We start from the raw sequence: 23,487 nt of genomic DNA, 5'->3' as shown, positions 1-23,487 counted from the left end.
TAGATTTGAACCTCGGCCACATCAGTTATCAGGGAATGTGACCTTGGATGAGTTAGGAAACCTCTCAGTGCCTGAGTTTCCTCACTAAAAAATGGGCAGAGCCCAGCCGGTGTGGCTCAGCGATCGAGCATTGACCTATGAACTCGGAGGTGAAGGTTCAATTCCCAGTCAGGGCACATGCCAGGTTGTGAGCTTGATCCCATGTGAGGCCTGCAGGAGGCAGCCTATCAGTGATTCTCTCTCCTCATTGATGTTGCCCTCTCTCTCTCTCTCTCTCTCTCTCTCTCTCTCTCTCTCTCCCTTCCTCTCTGAAAAATAATTATATATATTTATATTTATCAATGGGCATAACAGCAGCACCCACTCATGTTTCTGTGCAGATTAGATGAGGCAATGCATATTCAGACAGGAAGTGCTCAGTGAACACCAGCGGTCACCACCACCACGGCCACTGCTGTGGTGTGAGCGGTGGCATGGGCCCAAGGTGGCCAGGCTGAGTGTCTACCTGACACAACCACGCCCCACCGCTCCCTGGTAGTGCCAACCCAACACCCAGATCCAACGGGAGGACTTCACCTTTGGCACCCAGTGGTTTTCGACATTCGTGAGTGTGATTCCTGCAAGAACCCTGCAACTCGATACAGATGGAGAACAGGCTCATGTGGTGACTCCGGCGAGAGGGGGTGCCAAAGGGGCCAGGACCATGGTCCTGCCTGCTCAGCCAGCCGCTCTGCCAGCCCCATGAGGAGTCGAGGAGGGGACGGGGAAGGAGAGGAAGCCAAGGCTGTCAGCAGCCGACCACCCCTGTCTGCCTCTTCTCTGAGGTGCAGCTTCCTGAGGGGCTGGGGGTGGAGAAGAGGGGGTGCATGTACGAGCATGCAGGGGCGCACACGTGCCCTTGTGTCTTCCTGTGTGTGCAGCTGCTGAGGGGCCCCTCGGGGAGGGGGATGTTTTCACAACACAGTGTGAGTTGCGCACACACGTATCCGTTTCCTGAGGAACCGGCGGGGAGGAGGTACGTGCAAGCATCGAGAGCTGCTGACCCTGCGCTGGGCTGTCCATTCTCACCAGACCCGGGAGGGAAGCACTGACTCCTCCGCCACATTGCAGATGCCCAGGTGATGCCCAGAGAGGGACAGTCACACAGTGAGCAAGCGGCCAACCCGTTTTACTTCATCACTTTTGGGGGTTCTGGGAGCCAGGCCCCTTTCCTCAGGTGCTGCCCCAGAACTCTGCACCTAGGAAACTCTTAACAAGGCATAACCAACGTGAAAGTGGAAACACCCCTCCCAACTGGTCCGTAAAGGTTAAACTGAGGCAGGAAGAGGGCAAGCAATTCAATCAGGATCATATCACAACCCAAGTCAGGGAAGGAGCATACGACCTGGTCAGGCCAAGAGCTCAGGCCCGGAGTCAGACGGACTTGGCTTCTAACCTTGGTTCTCTCCCATTCTAGCAAGTTACTGACCTTCTTTGGGCCTGATTCCTCCTCTATAAAGCGGGAATGTTAAGCACCTCCTAAGGGTGCCATGAGGATTAAGTAAAGTCACCCATGTCTCACGCTCAGCGTGATGCCTGCCCGCAGTAAGCAGGAGTGGACACTGGCTGTTTTATTACGATGATGAGCAGGCGGACGTGGGTCTCTCTGGACTTGGACTGGGGCCTGTGCCCTGCATGTGCGTGGGGGTGCTCCCCAACCCCTCACCACGGTGACGGCGTCGTTGAGCAGGGACTCCCCGAAGACCAGGATGTGGAGCAGCTCGTTGATGTGGATCTCCTCGAAGACAGCCAGCACGGCCACGGGGTCCACGGCCGAGATGATGCTGCCAAAGAGCAGGTTCTCCAGGAGGCCGATGTTGTTGATCTGCTCGCCGCCCACCCGGCACACGGCGTACATGAGGCCGCCCAGGAAGAAGGCGTTCCACAGCGTGCCCACCACGGCGAAGATCAGGATGGTGCCCAGGTTCTCCGTGAACTGCCGCAGCGGCAGGAAGTAGCCTGCGTCCAGGATGATGGGCGGCAGCAGGAAGAGGAAGAAGATGTCCGACTGCAGAATGGGGGGCGTCTCGCCCACGCCCTTGATCAGGCCCCCGACCAGCAGCCCCACCACGATCAGCAGGCAGCTCTCCGGGACGATGCTCGAGATGGTGGGGATCACGTGGAAACCTGAGGAGGGCGAGAGAACGGAACAGAAGGTTGGGACGGGGCTGGGGAGGAGAAAGGACGCTGGCCAGAGGGGCACAGGCTTGATCTCAGGGGCCGTTCTGTTAACTCTCTACTCTCAAGTCCCTCACTGTAAAGACCCTGATAATAACGCAGGGTTCACAGGGTGGCTGTCTATGCTAAGTGAATGTTTTTAAAGTGCTTTTTTTTTTTTTTTTTTTTCCCCCAAAAGATATACAGATGCTATCTCTTTCACTGTCAAAATACAGAAAGCAGTGGCTCTGGATGCGTCCAGAAGGCAGAAATTATATATCCATCACTGAGGCTCCACGTACAAAGGCATTCCCTAGGCCTGAACCCAAGCCGTCCATCATCCGGGCACAAGTTCAGGGAGGCAGGCGCAAGACCGGGCATAACCACCTAACAATTCTGTCTGAGGGGAGATAGTGAGCTCCCCATCACGAAGGCTTTAAGCAGAAGGGGACCACAGGCTGGTGGAGGGGTGACACAGGAGACAGGTGGAAGCAGAACCACCAAAGCGACCAATGCAGGATGGAGCTTGAAGATCACGCCCTGCAGAATGCATGCAGCGACCTTCAATCCCGGATGGGCATGCTTTGCTGCCAAGCCCAGAGAGCTGCTTAAGAAGCCAAGAGCAACCAATCAGTTTGGCCTGTGAGCCAAAACCTACTTGCCACCCTGTTTCTAGCCCAACCCCGCCCACTTTAAAGAGGGACACCTGAGGCTCAGAAAGCGGAAGGGGCATACCCAAGGTCACAACAGCAAATGAGCAGCAGAACCAGGACAAACTCCAGGGACAGACTCCCCAGCTCCCATCAAACTGCAGATCTATACGTCAACCTGTCCAATCTTCGCTCCCTATCAGGGCCTGAACATCCCCTCAGCCTGAGACACACCAACCATCTCCCCCAGCCAGGTCCTGGCCAGCCAGCAGCAGTGGGCCACCCAGGGCTCTATACCCAGAGCTGGGAGGGAGCAAGAGTCCCCGTCCGAGACAGCTTCTCTCAATGCCAGCTTTGGGGAGGTGAGGGAGGGCCTGCACATCTAACTGTATGTTGGGTTACCATAACCCCAGGGTCAGCTTGGTTAAGAATGTTTGGCACTTTGCTCAAGGTAAAAAGCTCTTGTTTTCCTCCCTGTAAGCTCTGAGCAGGCAGATTCCATATCTGTTTATACTTTTACTAGAGGCCCGGTGCACGAAATTCGTGCACTCAGTGGGGATGTCCCTCAGCCTGACCTGCGCCCTCTTGCAGTCTGGGAGACCTTGGGGATGTCTGACTGCTGGCTCAGGCCCGCTCCGCACTGGGAGCAGGCCTAAGCCACCAGACAGACCTCCTTAGCACTGCTGCAAAAGTGGGAGAGGCTCCCGCCACTGCACTCGCCAGCCACGAGCCTGGCTTCTGGCTGAGCAGCACTCCCCGTGGGAGCACACTGACCACCAGGGAGAAGTTCCTGTGTTGAGCGTCTGCCCCTGGTGGTCAGTGAGCATCATAGTAACCGGTGGTTCTGCAGTTCGGTAGATTTGCATATTAGCCTTTTATTATGGGATTCCCAGGGCTGGGGACACAGTTGATGTTCAACAAGTATCTACTGAATTGAAAATGCACAAGGCTGGGCCGTTACTCATGTGATTCCCAATAGCCCACCTGACAGGTCTCTGCTCTCATTACCCCTGTGGTCCTTGGGAAGGAGGAGGAACATCCCTCCCATGTCCAAAGCCCCTCCCGCTCTCAGTGCTGATCTGGGTAGTGTCAGAATAGCTACAGGTCAAGACTCACTCAAAATACTACCCAGGCCCAGAACCCTGTCACAGTGCGAAGCACACAGGATTCATTCAAAACGTGTTGGGGGGAAAGAACACATCTCCCTCCTAGGCCATCCCCAAAGCCCCCCTGTCCTGACTTCAAAACAGACCTGACGGAAGTCACCTCTTCTACTTAAAAGTCCCCCAGTCTTTGCAGTGCCCACCAGTAAGCCCTCGGTGGTCAGCTGGCTGGTACTGGGAATGGTGAAGTCATACTGACTCCAAATCCCTTGCTATACAGCACTGCCTCCATCATTTGGTCTTGCTCATGTCCCATGCTCCATACTATAAATCATTACATTGCAGCCTTGCCAAATTCTTTGTAATTCCCCCAAATAATTCTTCGATTTTTCACAGAGAGGAAGGTAGAGAGATAGTTAGAAACATTGATCAGCCGCTGCCTCCTGCACACACACCCTCCCCCCACTGGGGATGTGCCCACAACCAAGGCACATTTCCTTGACGGGAATCGAACCCAGGACCCTTCAGTCCGCAAGCCTGAGGGACATCCCCCCTGAGCTTGTCTCTTCAGAACACTGTTCCTGTGCCTCTACCCCCACAATGTGTGGCTGACACTGTGAGCTTCTGCCTGCCTCCTCCAGGAAGCATTCCCTGACCACCCCCGTCTGTCCTTCTCTGATGGCTCTCTTCATCTTCACCCCACAGTGGTCACTCAGCTTCCTCTCTCTCCCTGGCACCCAGCAAGGACAGATAACACGTGCAAGAATGGTGGGAACAGGACAACAGTGTCACACTCCCAGCGCAGACAGGATGGCATGGAGGTTTAGGGCATCTGAGCCCCTCCTGCAGGCAGGAGCCAGGAAGCAGCTTCTTACGGCCAGGAGTCCAGCTCTAGCTCTGGCCAGCAGACCCTGTCAACACCGACCCCCACCTGCCCTAGAGCTGAGCGCTCATGGCTGCCTTAGGGGAAGGCAGACTTTAAGGAGACAGCACAGGGCAGGAGGCTGATAGCTCCCACTTCTACCTAGCAGGTCAGATCTTTTATTTATTTATTTATTTATTTATTTATTTATTTTTAAATATATGTATTTTATTGATTTTTTTACAGAGAGGAAGGGAGAGAGACAGAGAGCTAGAAACATCGACGAGAGAGAAACATCGACCAGCTGCCTCTCGCACACCCCCTACCGGGGATGTGTCCGCAACCAACGTACATGCCCCTGACCGAAATCGAACCCGGGACCTTTCAATCCACAGGCCTACGCTCTACCGCTGAGCCAAACCGGTTTCGGCAACAGGTCAGATCTTTTAAATCCCCACAAAACTCTCCTGGCAGTGCACTGGACACCCAGGGGGGGGCCACAGCCCCGGGGGAGGGGGGGAGGAGGTAAGAGGGGGCATGTGAAACAAGCCAAGAGCAGTGACATGACGAATGTTCCTTTCTCCTAAGGGGGCACCACACGCCAGGCTCTGTGCTGGGCGCCTGGCTCATAGCATCGCTTTCCTCCTCACAGCAGCCCTGTGGGATCGGCACTGTCCCCGTTTTGCAGAAGAGAAAGCTGGGGCTCAGCCAGAGTCGGGGGCTTCCCCAGGGCCTAAGGGAGGAGTTCTGCTCTAGCGTCAAGCCTCTCAGACTTTTGCATAGAGAGCTGACGGATCCTTCACTCAAGGGCGCGTGTGCTCTGAGCGAGGCCGGGGCTGTGCACCGGGGACACCGGGTGGCGCAGGGTCAGGGCCTCTGTGAGGAGCTGGTGGGGATCACCATGCTTTTCTCACCCCCAGACCTTTGCTCCCCCACGTCTCCACCACAGAGGCCTTCCTATGAGAGCAGACCTGGAGCTCAGGAGCAGGACAGGCCCGGGCACCCAGGGCTGGGTCCCAGGCTCTGGACGCGGACACAGTGCACTCCCTTCCGCATCAGCAGGTCCCAGAGTTCCCGGGGCGGGAGCCAGTGCTTCCCCAGGTCTTCCTGTGCTGGCCCTGCCCCTCAGGAGCAGCTCTGGGACCTGCCAGGCAAGGCCAGGGGAGGCCAAACCCAGGCCGAGGCGGAAGGTCTGGGGTCCAGGCGTGGCTCCTTGCCCACGGGAAGGCAGCACCCCGGGGCAGGCGGTGGATTCTGTCACTGGGCACCTAGCTCAGGACGGACGGGTCCTCCCTCCAGGCCCTGGCTCCACCAGCCGGCCCTATCCTGCAGGCCGGAAGTGTCTCCACAAAGCCAGGTGAGACAGCACACGCTTCTGCAGCGGTGATGTCACCAGCACGGAATCAGGGGCGGGGCAGCTGTGAGAGCTGGAACGGGCTGTGGAAAGCACACAAACCCTCTGCTACGTGGGCAGGAAACCGAGACTCAGTGGTGTGAATGGTCATGGGAACGATTGCACCACGGGAGCCCGTGAAGCTCCAGCCCAGTGACCTCCGAACCACACGGCTGGCTGAGAGGTGTCCGCTGCTGCCGGAGCAAGGACCCGGGCGCAGAATTCAGCCTTTCCGGCCCGGCACCTGCTGACTCAGCCGCACGCTCTCCGCTTAGGTGAGGGTCGGGGGAGGGGAGAGATGCTTTTATTTTTTCTGGGGTGCGGTGGCGGGGGGAGGTGTTTCTTATTCTGTCCGGAACAGGTGACATTGGGCACCTGGGGACACTGAGGGAACACACACTCTCACTCTTTCTTACACACACATTCACCCGTAGCTCTCCCTTACTACACACATCCTTTCCCACTGGCTCACCGTGTCTTTCCCACACACCCACTCTCCCTCCCTCTCTGACACACTGGCACGCACATGCACTCACCCCTTGTTCTCTTACACACATACTCTCCCTCTGTTACATAGTCTCACAGTCTCTCACACTCACTCTTACACACACACACACACACTGAACAGACACGTGACCAACCCTCCCTCTGCAGTTTCTCTGCTCTTCACCACGAGAATGTTCTGCTTCCTTCTCCCCAGACTGTCCCCTCCGCTGAGGCTGGTGAGCAGCAGGCGGGCGAGGCAGCTCCGTGTCACCTTTGGCTGCCAGGTGACCAGACACCCCGATCCCCTTCCGGTCTCTCTCCCCGGGCCTGGGAAGAGGGGCCTCCTTGGCCCACCAGTGCTGGGTCACCAGGGACTGAGGGGCACAAAGGGGCTCTGCCGCCCTAGTTCCCGGCCTGACGACTCTGGGGCTGCAACTCGGCCAGGTCCCGAAGGACTTCTAGTTGCACAGCAATTCCATTTCTTGAACTCCCTCTTCAACTGCCCCAGCAACCGGTCTCAACTACAGTAACAAAAGGTGACACCTCCAGAGGAAGCCTGGCACTCTGCAGCTCGCAGCAGCGAGCTCTGACTTTCTCTAACTCATGTGCACCTCACCACGGCTCTGGGAGGTCACAGTCACCGTCCTTATTTATTTATTTTAATATTTTAAAAATGGATATTTAGAGAGAGCAAGGGAGAGAGGAAAACATCCATGTGAAAGCAAAACACTGACTGGCTGCCTCCTGCTCGCCCCCTCCCGGAGACTGAGCCCACAACATGGGCCTGTGCTCAGACCAGGAATCCAACTGCCAGCCTTTCTGTGCGCTGGATGACTCCAAACCCCTGAGCCACACCGGCCAGGGCTGCCCCTGCGTTTGACAGGTGAAGAGACGAAGGCACAGGAAGGTTAAACCGTTTGCTTAAAATCATGTAGCTGGCAACTGATTCAAACCCAGGAAGAGTCGTGTTCTTAGCCACTCACCACAGTTCCCTGGGTTTATTCTTGTTTTGTTGCTAGGAGGAGCATGGACGCCCAGGGCCAGACGTGGTATTTATTTCCACGTCTTCTCCAGGGAAGCCTCACTACCCTTCCCTTCTACTCTGGTGGCCTAGTAAAAAAAAACCTCAGGAAATCCTATTTTTAAGCCTTCCTCCTCTAGGAAGCCCCCAGGTTAACCAAGCCAGAGGGACCCGTCTTCTCTGCTAAACTTCTAAGGCGGGAGGTGGGTCTGACCAGACGGCTCAGCCCCTGCCTGCCTGACCGGCACCCCGCCCTGGGCTCCACCTGGGCCCAGGTGCTTGAAACCAGACCAATCCCAGGTTCTTCTCCCGCTCAGGCATTCTGTGCTTCCCCCCTCTCCACTCTGCGTGGGGGGCCACGAAGGGCCTCCTTTAAAGGGAGGTGATTCAGGCCTTTCTGCTGCCAGTGGTGCCACCGGGCCAGGTGAGAGGGCAGGGAGAGGGGAAGCCTAGCCCTTGGTCTCATCGCCAGCCACAGAGGCCAGGCCCGCCTGGGCCTTTTTCTTTTCCCTTTTTTATTTTTATTGATTTCAGAGAGGAAGGGAGAGGGGGAGAGAGCTGGAAATATCAATGATGAGAGGGAATCACTGGCTGGCTGCCTTCTGCACGCCTCCTACTGGGGATCGAGCCTGCAACCCGGGCATGCGCCCCTGACTGGAATCGAACCCGGGACCCTTCAATTCACAGGCCAACGCTCTATCCACTAAGCTAAGCCAGCACGGGCCTGCCTGGACGATCTCGGTGTAAGAAACCTGCCTTCACCTGAATGCCATGTGGAGGGACCGACTGTTCAGTACATTATGGCAGTGAGGTCACGCCTCGGGGCTGGGGGAATGCAGGGTGGGTCATCCTGGACTGAAATACTGCCCTGTAGCCCTGGCTCCTTGGAGCAATAAATGGGCATTCCTCTGACATTCTCTTTACTTAACCTTAAGTTGGGGAGAACAGGATGGTTGAGAAAATCAAATGAGATGCTGGAGTCAAGTGCTCTGCCTTAAAGAAGCAGCTATAGCACAGTAGGTAGAATATACCATTTTATATAAACTTTTAAGCTACAGGGTAGAAAATTTTGGAATTTTGTATCCCACTCCATTAACTGTAGATTTTGGGGTTCAGGAGAAGAACTTGTCAGTGGGTGTAGAGAAGGGAGAATCCCTGGGAGGTTTTCTCCTTCTACTTAATCCTGTTGGAAAAGGGTTTTCAGTGGCCACCGGTTCCATCTAAACCCATCAGAGCACCCCTGGTTGGGTAGCTCGGTTGGTTAAGTGTCGTTCCCATACACCGAGGTTGCAGGTTTGATCGCTGGTCAGGGCACACGTGAGACTCAAACAATCAATGCGTGAATAAGTGGAACAACAAATTGATGTTTCTTTCCTTCTCTCCCTTCTAATAAAATGTTTTTAAATCAATCGATAAAAACATGAAATAAAACCACCAAAGCGGTATATTTCCATTTTGAAAAAATCAAAAGCAACTGGTGTGTATCCCTCCGGCAACTGCCAGGGACCCAAAACTAGACAGGAGAAGAGTCGTGGGAGCCTGAGGTCCCGCCCCACCCCTCTTAGCGGCAGCTCCTGCGGCTGCCTGGATACCTCTCCCTGCCAGACCTGCTGCTGCCTGCCGGGCTCTGCCGGGCTCTGCATCTTGTCAACACACGGGGACTGTTTACGGACAGTCTGAGTCCCTGGCCCTGGCCCCCTGTCCTGTGAGTCATCTCCACCTCCCTGCACGGACTCAATCCGGTCGCCTTTCCTGTGGGGGTGGGGAGAATCCTCTGGAGTGAAATCCACTCAGCAAATGCTTACGGAGAGCTTAGGTGATTGGGGAGGAGGACAGAGGGCAGGGGGATGCCAAGTGCTGCTGCTTAGGTGGGTTGAGGTGGGTCAGGGTGGGTAGGGACCACTGCAGTGGGTATCTGATATGGGGGAGGGGGAAGGCTGGTGGGCCTCAAAGGCAGGAGTAGAACCTGGCTCAGGACTAGGTCAGGGGCATTCGGGGCCAGGCCTGAAGGTCAGGGGACCCTCTGAGGCCTGCAGCAACAGGTCGGGCCCCTTAACTCGGGTCCTTGCATGGCTGGCCTGCTCCAGCTGTGTGCCAGCGACTCCCTCCCTGTACAGTCTCCCTTGCAGGCTGGCCGGAGGCTTCGGGGCCCTTGGAAGACTTTGAAATTTCTTTTTCATGTGTCCACTCTCTTCCTCCACCGTTCTCCTCCCATTGAGGCCCAGTTTCAATCCCAGGTCCTTTAGGAAGCTCCCAGTGTTCCTTTAACCTGCTTTCCTGAGCGTGCTATCACCACGGTGGGCCCGGGGCCAGGTGCTGGGATGCCAAGCCGAACAGAGCGCCAGCTACGGAGCTCCTGGCTGCTGGTCCAGGAGGAGCACCTGACTCACCCCAGGGTGTTGGGACGGCTTCCCAGAGGAGTTTTGAAAAAAATGGGTAGGAGCCCTGGCCGGTCTGGCTCAATGGATAGAGCATCGGCCTGTGGACTGAAGGTTCCCAGGTTCAATTCTGGTAAAGGGCACATGTCTGGGTTGTGGGCTCGACCCCCAGAAGGGAGCATGCAGGAGGCAGCCGATCAGTGATTCTCGTCATTGATGTTTCTAGCTCTTTCTCCGTCTCCCTTCCTCTCTGAAACCAATAAAAATACACATATTTTTTTAAGAAATGGGTAGGGAAGAAAAAAGAAAAAGAAAAAGTGGGTAGAAGTTCAAAGTGAAGAAGATTCCCCTGTGTGCGCACAGATGGAGCTTGGGGATTCCAGGAGTCCAGGCCTTACTGTGGACGGGAGGCTGAGTGCCAAGGGTTAATCCTGAGCTCCACCAGCTTCCCGACCGGGAATCCCGAATCCTGACCACAATGCTCCGGAGCAGCCTCTCCTGCTGGTCTCTGAGACGGTCCTGCTTCGACCCACAGCTCAGGGAGTCAGTGTCCCACCCTCTGAGAACATCAAATCTGGCTGGGAAATCAGCTAAAAACCTAGCTGAGAATACAAGCAGCAGCATATGCTCGGCCACCTGAGGAGTGGGAAAAAGAACACTGGGCCAGGAGGCCAAAACCTGGTTCAAGACCCTGCTCGGCCCTTTAGGAACCATTAGGCAAATCATCACACCATGGACAGGCCTCCGTTTCTTCATGTTGAGGCAAGTGAGAGTCATAGTGATAGACCCTTCCCCCAACTGATGGACGGAGAATGACGTAACCTGCGCCCGAGGCCTGGGACATTCCTGAGCACCTGACCAATAACCTTTTATGGACTCTTCATTACCAGATACCCTACACCCCCGATTCCTAAGTCCCTAAGTGCCTAATCATGTGCCTTATAGGAAACCACCAATCAGTGTGTGCCGAGTACCCTAAACCCTATACCCTTTCCCTTTCCTCCCCTCAAAAGGTGCCCTCAGCCTGCACGTGAGCTCCCCAGCTGGGCTCTCCCTACCCCTGCCCCGCCCCTCCCTGGCCCTGTCTGGCCGGGACTCCTTGCAGACAGTAGCAGGAGCTCCAAGCACCAGTCCGCCGCACGCCTGGGCTAGGGGAAGGAATACGAGGCTTGATAAGAACGGCTCCATTTCAGAAACCTCAGAGCCATGGGAAAGCTGGATTTGTCTTTTCTCTCCCTTTGGTGGGGGTAGGGTAGAATGTGCAAAATGCAAATTCTGTAAAATGGAGCATATCAAGTACCTGTTGTTTTCAGTGTCCCTTCCGGGTGAAAGTCCCAGAGCTCAGCAGCCTGACAGTGAATTAAGTCCATTATGGAGGGAGGCTGCAATAGGAAAGCAGCACAAAGAGAAAGTCTACCATTTCCAGGACAACAGCTCTGCAGAGAGCGAGTCGGGTGTCCCATTTTCAGCGGCTCCAGAGGAGGAAGGGAGAGCAGACCTCCGGCAGGGCTGCTGGGTGGGGAGAGAGAACAGCCGCCGGGGAGGAATGGGGCCCCTGCGCTGCTCACTGAGCTACGGAGTCTATCGGGTGCTCCCGTGTCTGGGTGGTGATGAAGAAGGGGTGTCCCGCACCTCTCATCGATGAGAGAAAATGACTCTCGGACAACAGAACTCGTAGTCTGCCCAAGAAAGCGGAGAGCTTCCTGGAGAGATGGGCATGGGTGGCCCTCAGGCCGGTGTGTCTGGGGGAGGCACGGGGCGGACCTGCAGAGTGGCATGGGCACAGGAGCAGAACTCTCATGTCCCACCTCCGAGCCTGTTCATCCTACAGTGTCTCTCTCCCCCTAGCATCGCTCAGGCCCAAACCCGCAATCATCCTGACTTTCTCTCACACCCACATCCGATCCGGTGGCAAACCTGCTGGCTCCCCTCCCTCCCTCCTCCACCTCTGCTGGCTGCCTTGCCTTTCCTTGGGCACAAACACGGTCCTACCCTAAGACCTTTGCAGTTGCTGTTCCCTCCGCCAGAAACTCTGCACTACGAGGGTGGATCCTCCTCAGTCCTTTCAGGTTCCGGCTCGAATGCCACCTCCTCAGGGAAGTCTTCTCCAAGCCTCTCCACTGGCTTCCCTTCTGCAGCCTTCCTGAAGCACTCCCCACTTCCCGACAGCTGTGTGTGCTCACCATGGTTCCCCTTATCAGAACACAAGGGCAGGCCGTCACGACCACTGTGGACCCTGGCACCTGCAATTGTGCCTGGCACACAGTAGGCTCACAGCCAGTATCTCTGCTCAGTGGATGATCATCTCCTGCCTCAATGACCTCACAAGGTCCATGTGAGAGGAGAGCACGGGGCAGACCCTGACCTCACGTGAGCTAAGGGAGAGCCAAGCCAGCTCCTCCGGCAGCTTTCCCCAATCACCCCCAGGCCAGGAACTGGTCACACCCAGTCCGGGGAGCCTAGGGCACACGGCCCTCCCCCTCCGCTGAGTCTGCTCACACCGTGTGCCTGGTTGGCTACCTTCCCGGCCACACTGCTCCTTAAGGGCAGGGACCCAGTCTTACCCATCTGCTCGACTCTAGTACTTAGCACAGAGCATGGCACACGGCGAGGATCAAGACCTGTTCTTTGACAGGCTTGACTCGAGGGCAGAATTCCTGTCTGCTCTCCTATCTCCAGTGGTTGGCCCTCGGCTCTGTGCACGGAATGCTCCGGAACTAGCCTGAACCCAAAGGAAGGGCTGGTTAGGGAGGCGCTGGGATGCCTTCGGGCAAAGCAGCAGCGTGTGGAAAGCGGGAAGGAGCCCGGTGCTATGAGGACTTCCTCCTTTTTCTTTAATGAATTCATCATTTCTTCTCATGAACTCTTTACTTATTGGTTTGAGAGAGAGGGAGGGAGAGGGTGAGAAGGAGAGAGGTGTGGGTGGAGAGAAGGAGAGACTGATGTGTTGTTCCGCTCACTTAGGCATTCCCTGTTTTTTTTTTCTTGTATGTACCCTGACCAGGCCTGAACCCGCAACCTTGGCATATCAGGACGATTCTCTAACCCAGTGCAACCTCATTAGTCAACAGAGCCAAATATCAACAGTACAACGATTGAAATCTCTTTTGAGAGCCACATTGTTTAAGCTTCAGCGTCTTCTAACGCCACTTCTTCAAAATAGACTCGCCCAGGCCGTAGTATTTTGTGGAAGAGCCACACTCAAGGGGCCAAAGAGCCGCATGTGGCTCTCAAGTCGCGGTTTGCCGACCTCGGCTCCAAATGACTGAGCTACTTGGCCAGGACGGGGTAACAGAGGACTTCTCCTGGGAGCCAATGACAGTGAAGGCTGGAGAGGAAATAAGGGCGTGGGTGGTCCTAAGGCAGCCATTCCTCAGTTCTCACTAAAATGCTGAAGGGCAAGTAACAGACAGGAAAAAGGAGAGGTCAGACACTCACCGAGGTCACCGGGTAGCCCAGAACCAGGGCTCAGATCTGTGGCTGACTCCCAGCCCAGTGCTCACCTGGGGCCAGATTATAAAAGGTCTTACCTGCCCTTAAGAGGGGCTTCTGAGGCAGCCTGGGGAGCCAGGCAGGGCCACCCGAGGGCTCTGACCTGGGGATCACGGGAAAGTCCTGCCTGCAAGCACCTCAGGGAGGAAGTCCAAGGAGAAATGCAGGTCCCACTCCCATCTGCTGGACCCTGGCTCCACACCCTGGGGAGCACTGTTATAAAGTCTAGGCTCCAGGGGCAGCTGCCTCTTGAATGTTCGAGCAGGATGGGTGAGCCCTCCCCCACCCCACCTTCAAACACGCCTCAGGAGACCAGACAGCTACACTCGGAGAGAGGAAGGGCCCGAGCCTGGCCCAGGCTGGGGATCAGGAGACCTGAGGTCCAGCTACCACATGTGTCAAACACAAGGCCCGCGGGCCAAATCCGTCCCGCCAGGCCTTGCAATGTGGCCCGCACCGCGCTGTCATCACTGCACTCCGCTGCGTTTCCATCACAATGACAGTTTATGACTGTTCAGTAAACCATTCGGCCCGCGATTTAGGCTGGATTTCAGATTTTGGCCCCTTCTCTGATTGAGTTCGACACCCCTAACTGCTAGACGCTGCCACTAACTCACCAGGTGCTTGAACAAGCCCTTGCCTTTCTCTGGCCTCGGTTTCCCCATCCTCGAGGTGTGTGGAGAGCCTGTCCGGCCCTGAAATCTGACCTCTGCTCTGGACAGAGCCGGGCTCTGTGACACCCACCACCTCCGTCCAGGCCAACACGCACAGTGTCTGGGCCCAGAAGAGTCTTCCTGCGCAGCAAGTGCCCACGAGGCGGGACGGGGCAGGGTAGAGAGCCCTGGTCTGCCCCCATGGGGGCGGCTTCTACCCCAGTTTGTAACCTGAACTTCTCCGTGATCTCTAGCAAATCACGGTAATGCCCTGGGCCTCCCTCCCTTCCTCGCTAGCATGAGGATAAGCAATGCCCGTGGTCCAGGGGAGCTGTGAGAAAGAGAAAGAAATGGAGGTAAACACACACACACCCCCCACTCCAAAAACAGAACACCCAGAGAGCTGCAGTGATCGCTGGGGCAGCTCTGCTTTGACAGAAGACACAAGGGACCAAGGACACCTAAGTTGGGCTCCACAAGAGCACAGCAGGAAGATCTTCACTATCAGTAGGGGTGTCGAACTCAATCAGAGAAGGGGCCAAAATCTAAAATCCAGCCTAAATCGCGGGCCGAATGGTTTATTGAACAGTCATAAACTGTCATTGTGATGGAAACGCAGCGGAGTGCAGTGATGACAGCGCGGTGCGGGCCACATTGCAAGGCTTGGCGGGACGGATTTGGCCCGCGGGCCTTGTGTTTGACACATGTGCATAGAGGCTGGGCCCTCCGCTGGGGCAGGGGTCCCTCCCTGCCTGGCTCTCTGGAGCCGCAGCCCAGCCCACAGCCAGGCTGCAGTGAGAAGAGGACCCACCAGTCAGGTGGCAGCCTATGCCAAAGGCACCTTCTCTCAGAGGCTGGGCAGCCAGCACCCTGGGGGCTGAGGCAGAGGGCCAGGGCCTGGGCCGGGGCTACAGTGAGGGCTGGTCCAGGGGAGGTGGTCCCCCCTGCAGGCTGGGAGATCCTGAGTGAGATGGCTGGGAGCAGAAAATCTGGAAAACCAGCAGGAGTACTGGCTCAAGGATCTGTCCAAAGTGTCAACGCAAACTCAGCCACGCGCGTCAGGGGAGGCAGGGAGCCCTGTGGTTAAGAGAGAGTCTGCCTCTGCCATCTACTAGCCAGGTCTCGTTGGCAGGTACGAACCCTCTGAGTCTCCTTTCTTTACCTGAAAACTGAGTTCATCATCATTCCTATCTGAAAGAACTCCCAGCTGGAGATTTGATGAGATCATGTGTTTGGAGCAAAGGGCTGCCAAGAAAGTGTGCAGCAAAGAGCACAGTTCCATCCCTGCACCCCGACCCCCAGGCCCAGACAGAGCCCATGAAGTTGCCAGGGAAGCGATCAGAGTCGGAGACTGAGGCCACCCTCTTGGACAGCCCTCTGGAGCAGAGCTTGGTGCTCTGTCCTGTCATCAGTGGTTCTAGACCCAGCCCTGCAGACAGGTGTGTCCAGCGGTGCTGAGGGAGGCTATGGGAGGCGGAGAGGAGGCAGAAGCCCCCTTAAGCCCCACTGAATTGCCTTCTTGTCCTGTAAAACCACTAGAAGCTCCTTCCAGAGTACCTGCGTTCAGGCCACAGAGCTGTGAGAGTAGCTGGGCCGGGCAAACGCAGGTGCCCTGAAGCCTGAGCAGCAGACCCCTGAGGCTCGCGGGCAGGGTGGGGCGGCCAGAGGTGCCCCCTAGGCAGGTGTCTGAGGCATCCATCTCCAGGGAGCCTCCCCCACACGTCTCCTAAGAACAGCCCGGCTGGCCGAGCATCATGGAGGAGGGGAACAGCCGCTCCCTGCCCACCGGGGACAATGTGTCACCCCAGGCCTCCGGGAGCTAGGCATGCTCAGAGAACGCTGCCCTTCTGAGGACACTGCAGAGGAAAGATGAGGTCACGGCCGGCTGCAGACCTTGGTCCGGTGTGGGCAGTCAGGCCTCTCCTAGGCAGAGGAGCACCAAGAAGCCACTGGAAGTTAAAGGAGGCAGGGCCTTCTGAGACCGCTCTGGGAACGTCTGAGATCTTGCTCCCCAGCAGATGTCATCAGTTTGGCTCAAATAAACTCTTTTTAAAATACAATATATATATATATATATTTTTTTGATTTTTTACAAAGAGGAAGGGAAAGGGATAGAGAGTTAGAAACATCGATGAGAGAGAATCATCGATCAGCTGCCTCTTGCACACCCCCCACAGGGGATGTGCCTGCAACCAAGGTACATGCCCCCAACCGGAATCAAACCTGGGACCTTTCAGTCCGCAGGCCGATGCTCTATCCACTGAGCCAAACTGGTTTCGGCTCAAATAAACACTTATAAAAATAAAAAAATAAAAAAGACCATTCCAACCAATCCTGCCATTTCACATGTGCAGAGAATGAAGCCAGAGAGGGCAGGAACGTAGCCACGTCACACAGCAAGGCAGTGGCTAGGATCCACAGCCAGGACCCGTCCCAAAGCCGGTCCTCGCCTGGAACACAGTGTCACCCACATGCACTCCCACCTTTGTTTAAACTGCCTTTTATTGGGTTCTTCATGGTGGTGCTTCCCATACCGTGACGGCAGGACTGTAGAGGCCGTGCCAGAGCCACGGCCCCGCATGCTTCCTCCAGCCTCCAGCCCCGTCTGCCACGCTGGGAACGGAGCCGGTTCACTTAAGACTGTCACTGGCTTGCAATGTGGCCTTGGGGGTGAGCCACCCACTCACTCTTACCCTCTGGTTTCCCAAGACTCCAGCAGGCCCGTTTGCCCAGGACTGTGTGTGTGTGTGTGTGTGTGTGTGTGTGTGTGTGCTGCAGCAGGAGGACCAGGGCTAGGTGGTACCCTGGTGAGAAGGAATGGAACTCTCTAGAACACCTGCAAGGCCCCTTGGGGGACACAGTCCAGCCCTCCAGCCGCACACACCAGCATGGGAAGGGAGAATTACCACCAAGCCCTGTGCTTTCTCACTAGCCTCAGCAACGCCATGAGACTGGCACTATTTCCATTTTCCAGAGGAGAGATTGAGGCTCGGAGCTTAAAGAACTTGCCCAGATGCCACACGACCAGTAACCCCAAAACTGGTCCCAGGAATGCCTGGTCCTGGAGGCCACGCTCTGCCCTCACACGAGGCTGCTCGATGGCATTGGTGTTAACGGCCTCCTGCTGCTGCTCTCAGCCTTGGGCACAGGTCCCAGCCTCTGGCTCAGAGGTGCTGGGAGTGAGAGCCTGCCAGAGGCTGGGAGCCCGTGAGTGAGTGACCGAGGATGGCCTGCTTGCCGCCCACCCCATAGTGGCCCCTGCCCCATGACCAGGAAGGGGGAAAGACAGCCTCCATCAGTACCCGCTTCCACCGGGGCGGGGCCTTGCACATGGCACGGAGGCGGGGAGGCGGGGAGGCGGGAAGCAGGAGGAGGTCCTGGGGAGGCAGCCACGCACGGCGGGCAAAGGACCTGGTCCTCAGGCTGGAGCCCTGGTTCCGATCAGCCTCAGCCTCCTCAGGAGACAAGGATGTTGACGATGGGAGCACTCCTCGAGGGCTCCTTGGGCCTCACAACTGCCCAGTGAAAGGCACCACCTTCCCCACACCACAGATGAACCCGAGGCTCAGAGAGACCCAGCGCCCCCTGGCAGACAGCGGCAAGGCCACGCAGGACTCAGCCCCGGAAGCTGACTTGAAGCTGAGAGGTTCATCCTCCAGGCATTTCCCAACCATCCGAGCCACAGAGCGAAGGAGCTGGATAGCTGTTTTTTCTCTCTCTCTCTCTCTCTTTTAATTTTTATAAATGTTTACATGAGCCAAATTGATATCTGCCAGGGAGCAAGATCCCAAGTGCTCTGGACCACTGTTTTCTCAATTCTCCAGAGCAGGGGTCCTCAAACTTTTTAAAGTGGGGGCCAGATCACGGTCCCTCAGAGAGCTGGAGGGCCGGACTATATGAACTACTAATTCCTACTGTAACACCTCGGCTGCGCTCACTGCCCAAAAAACCTGGCGGGCCGGATCAGACTCCTCTGCGGGCCGCACGTGGCCCGCGGGCCGTAGTTTGAAGACGCCTGCTCCAGAGGATGGACCTCACTGGAACGGTCTCAGAATGCCCACAGGAGCAGCCGCTGTCCGCGGAGGGGAAGGAGCACCGTCCCTGAATGCCTCGCCGCACGGCCCTTCGCCCGGCCCTGGGTTTGCTCGCCCACGAGCGGGAAGAGGACCAGGCGACCTCCAATGGCTCTTTCCCTCTGGCCTCATGATCCAAGGTCTTTCAGCCCCACCGCCTTCTTGTGCGATAACGCCCGTGGCACCACCATTCACAGCCACTGGGACACGTGTCACTCCACAACCTCGCCCTGAAATCGGATGCCAGGCCTCAGAGCCACTCCCCAAGCCCTGCCCTGGACCAACAGGGCACTCCCAGGCTGGCCTGCCCGGCTCCCCGATATCACTGCCAGGGGCATTACCATATCTGAGCTTCGGCTCCCAGAGAGGTGGGAGCCAGAACCGGGGAGCCATTGCCACCATCGTGTACCTGGCACTGTGTGTGCGCGGCGGCTAAACACGGGGACCATGGAGCCCACCTGGGCTGGTGCAGTGCAAACCTTATCACGCCACATTCCTCCCGAGTGAGACACAGGCCTCAGGCCTCGGGGGTCGGGGTTTGGTTTCCGGATTCTTGACCTCAGCCTAGGCCATACTCTCACCCGGCTGAGGGACGCCTCTCTGTCCTCTGACAGAAGCTGGGAGGGCAAAGGCTAAGGAGAGCTGAACCTTGAGCTAAAAGAAGTCTAAGAGGCGACTCAAACCCACGTCATCATCTGCCCACGAGGGCAGGGAGCAGTGCTGGTCTGGCTTCTTAGGGAGAGGGGAGGAGCTTGGAAGGGCTGGGAGATGGACAAAGGCCCGCGTTTGGGAGTGTAGTTAGGACAGGGAAGGCGCTATGGCCTAGGCTGGGAAAGCATATATATCCCTCCCCATCCAAGCCCCCAATCCTCTGCCCATCTTTCTGCTTCTTCATCCTCTTGGGCCAGAGGATGGCGAGCACTGATCACTGCCTGGAAGTTCCAGTTATCCCTATGGCCTCTGCCAGGGGAAGGGCTGTGGGGGGGAGGGGCGGACGCGTGCTGGAAGAGACGGGCTGGGAAATTTTCTAGCGTGCCCCCGTGGGGAGTCCCTGCAGTGAGAGCCAAGCTCTGGCCCAGGGAGTCCGGGAAGCTGCAATACCGATGCCCCCTTTGGTTTGGTTCTGGCTCCAACACCTGCTGGCTCCGTGACCTTCCCTGGCTCATGATTTCCTGGTGGGTAAGACAATGAGCTGGGTTAGAGACTTCCTCTAGCTCTGGCAGCCCATGGTTCTACATAATAACCAGCATACACGCATCACTTTCCATTCTGCTTCGAAATATTCCATCCCATTGAGACCTCACGGGCATCCCTCTGAGGTGGGTATGGGTTCTCTTTTGTTAAAGATGAGGAAACCAACGCTCAGGGCATTTAAGCCCAAGAACACACCCAGACAAGGCGCAGAAGAGCCAGGACTTGCACCCAGGGCTCCAGAAGCCAGAACATGTACCCAGGGATTGGGTTCCACAGAAAGGAAAGCCCGAGATTGTTCCTGCCAGACCAGAGTGAAAGGCCCCGAGGGACAGGCTCAGGAGCTCATTCCAACCTGTCCCTCTCAAAGCTGCTCCTTCGATGCAGACAAGGGAACTTAGAGTTAGCCCTAGCCAGTGTAGCTCAGTGGTTAGAGTGCCAGCTGGTGGACCAAAGGGTCGGGGCCTGGTCAGGACTTCTTTCACATTGATGTTGCTCTCTCTGTCTCTCTGTCTCTCTCTCTCTCTCCCACTCTTCCCTCCCTTTCTCTCTCTTTAAAAAAAAGAAAAATCAATGGAAAAAATATCTTTAGGTAAGGATTAATAAATAAAAACCAAAAATCTGATTTAATGAAAAAAGTTGCAAGAGTATGGACAGCATTATTATTAAAATAAATTTTTATGAAAAGATTTTCATAGAACTACAGGAAAAAGTGCAGGCAGACGCGATGAACTGTGAAGAGTGATTAGCCTGAGGAGCAGTGGAATGAAAGGGATATGACCTGTGATGTAGCATTTGACTTTTCTTCCTTTTAAAAACAAACAAACGAATCTGGGGGAAATTTTTTGAGCACCTACTGTAAGTCAAAATTCAGCATTAAACACTTTACTATAATATAATTTCCACAAAAAAACCCCAGGAAGCTTAAGAATGTTCAGAGCAGCTTTGTTCATAATTGTCAAAAAAGGGAACCAACCCAAATGCCTGGCAGCATAAGAATGGCCCAACAGTGGCATATTCACAGACGGCAAGGCCGCACAACGACAGAAAGAACACACCTCTGGTACACGCGACAACAAAGGAGCCTGGTGGAGATGCAAACCTAAAGCCAGACACGAAAGAGCACCTGTTGTCTGATTCCAGCTTGTGAAGTTAAAGAACAGGTACAACCAATTGGTGACAGAAATCAGAACAGTGGTTACCTTAGGGGAGTGTGGGGGTACCGAGAAGGAAGGGCAGGAGGGAAGATTAGGGGGGTACACAAATGTCCTTTATCTGGATCTGGGTGGTTGTTAACATGGACGTAAACAAAAAACCAAGATGGCGGCATAGGTAAACACCTGAACTTGCTGCCTCACACAACCACTTCAAACTACAACTAAAAGACAAAACAGGTATCATCCAGAACCATGGGAAGGCTGGCTGAATGGAAATTCTACAACTAGAAGGAAAGAGAAAAGCACACAGAGACTCGGAGTGGGGGCAGAGGTGAAGTGCAGAGGTACGGAGGAGCAACCGTGGGTGCGGAAAGAGCTGTTGTCTTTTTCAACCAGGAGGGAGACTCCACCCCACCTAATTTACAACCCCACCCAAGCTCTTCCCAGAGGTTTTTGCATATGAATGGGCTGGCCCTTTACAATCTGAAACCTAATGTACTGTAGCTGGGTCAAAGAGCCTCAGACCCTCCAAAAGAAGACTCAAGACTCAACAGCAGCTTGCATTGCTTCACAGCCGGAACTCATCTGGGAACCTCCAAACAAAGAGAAGGAATCTGCAGGTCTCTCTGTAACTCCTGCTGGGTGGCCTCTCTCCTTGGAGATCCAAGAGCCAATGAACCCAGTGGTCAGAGAGAGACCATCTAGGGTCTGCAACTCTTCAGATCCTAGAGCCCCAATGAAGCAAGTCTTGCCCCATAAGGGTGTCTCCAGAACTATGAAGTTTTCCCATCATAGACATAACTAATCCTCACAGCCAATTGGCCTGGAGGTCAATTCCTCCCAGTGATACCAACAACAATCAAGGCTTAACTACAATCAGACTGTGCACACAGCCCAAAAAGGGGTGCACCAAGAGTGTCCACCTCAGGTAATTATGGAGACTGAGCCACAGGGCCCTATGGGACACCTAGCACAAAAAGCCATGCTATCAACACAGGGAAGCAGCCAAAATGCAGAGACAAAGAAACAGGTCATGCCGAAACCGGTTTGGTTCAGTGGATAGAGCGTCGGCCTGTGGACTGAAAGGTCCCAGGTTCGATTTGGGTCAAGGGCATGTACCTTGGCTGCGGGCACATCCCCAGTGGGAGGTGTGCAAGAGGCAGCTGATCGATGATTCTCTCTCATCAATGTTTCTAACTTTCTATCCCTCTCTCTTCCTCTCTGTAAAAAAATCAATAAAATATATTTTTTAAAAAGAACTTTAATTATAAAAAAAAAAAAGAAACAGGTCACAAATGAAAGAAATGGAGGAAAGCAAGCTACTGTATATAGAGTTCAAAAACATGGTTATAAAGTTACTCAAGAATCTTCTAGAAACTGCCAATAAATTTAGTGAGACCCTAAGAATATGAAAAAGGACCAATCAGAAATTAAGCATACACTGATTGAAATAAATAATAATATACAGAGATCCAACAGGAGATGAGAGGATCCCAAGAACCAAGTCAAAGATTTGAAATATGAAGAAGCAAAAAACACCCAACCAGAAAAAGCAAAAATAAAAAAGAATCCAAAAATATGAAGATAGTGTAAGAAGCCTCTGAGACAACTTCAAGTGAACCAACATTCGAATTATGGGGGTGCCAGAAGAAGAGAGCAAGATATTGAAAACCTATTTGGGTAAATAATGACAGAAAACTTCCCCCACCTGGTGAAAGAAATAGATTTACAAGTCCAGGAAGTGCAGAGAACCCCAAACAAAAGGAATCCAAAGAGGACCACACCAAGACACATCATAATCAAAATGCCAACAACAAAGGACAAAGAGAGAATCTTAAAAGCAAGAGAAAAGGTTACCTACAAGGGAGCACCCAGACAACTGTCAGCTGATTTTTCAACAGAAACTATGCAGGCCAGACGGGAGTGGCAAGAAATATTCTAAGTGATGAATAGCAAGAACCTACAACCAAGATTACTCTACCCAGCAAAGCTATCATTTAGAATTGAAGTTCAGATAAAGAGCTTCACAGATTAGAAAAAGCTAAAGGAATTCATCACCGCCAAACCAGTATTACATGAAATGCTGAAGGGTAGTCTTTAAGAAGAGGAAGAAGAAGAAAAAGATAAAGACAAAAATTATGAACAACAAAGTTCATAATCTAAAAATCAAGTGAATAAAAAGTCTGATAAACAGAATAAACTGGTGAATATAATAGGATCAGGGGCATAGAAAGAGAGTGGACTGATAATTCTCAGGGGGAAAGGGGTGTGGAGAGTTGGAAAGAGGCTAGACAAAAATCATACTCCTGTGGATGAGGACAGTGGTGGGGGATAAGGACAGAGGTGGGGGTGGAAACAGGGTAGAAGGAAGCTATGGAGTGGGGGGGAGAAGAACAACTGTAATAATCTGAACAATAAAGATTTATTAGTTTAAAAAAAATGTAAAAAGAAGTGGAAAATGGCATCTCTGAATGGTTTGCCTCAAAACAAGAAAAGTTCTATTGGGATGGTACCCACAAATTACCTGAAAGACGGGGGAAATGTGTAGCTAGTGATGGACATTACTTTCAATAAAGCACTTTTGATGTTTCTCTTCAAACAAATAAAAAAGATGAACATAAACATTTGTAAATAATCACTGAGGTACACACTTTAAGATCACCACTTTAATTGGGTATGTTATTTCTCAATTTAACAAAGAGAAGGAGAAAGGTTAAAAAAAAAAAAAAACAGGCAGGGACATTCATCTCCAGAAAAAGGATGCTCACAAGTCAGGTACTCAGCCTAAGAGTGAAGCTGGGATTCATGTCTGATGACCTTCAGCCACCAGGT

At 54.3% G+C, this 23,487-nt stretch overlaps 1 protein-coding gene across 1 annotated transcript in view; it reads right to left on the bottom strand.

Annotated features, from left to right (window-relative positions):
• Positions 1 to 23,487, bottom strand: part of SLC9A1 (solute carrier family 9 member A1) — a 53,209-nt gene that overhangs the window by 11,619 nt on the left and 18,103 nt on the right. The window contains exon 2 of the mRNA XM_036447406.2: positions 1,706 to 2,166. Coding sequence (XP_036303299.1) covers positions 1,706 to 2,166 — 461 coding nt within the window. The remainder of the gene's footprint in view (positions 1 to 1,705; positions 2,167 to 23,487) is intronic.

The sequence above is a fragment of the Pipistrellus kuhlii genome, unplaced genomic scaffold (genome assembly GCF_014108245.1).
Source record: "Pipistrellus kuhlii isolate mPipKuh1 unplaced genomic scaffold, mPipKuh1.p scaffold_m20_p_2, whole genome shotgun sequence".
NCBI lineage: Eukaryota > Metazoa > Chordata > Mammalia > Chiroptera > Vespertilionidae > Pipistrellus > Pipistrellus kuhlii.
The sequence above is the reverse complement of the archived record's forward strand: the minus strand, read 5'-3'. Positions and strand labels throughout refer to the sequence as shown.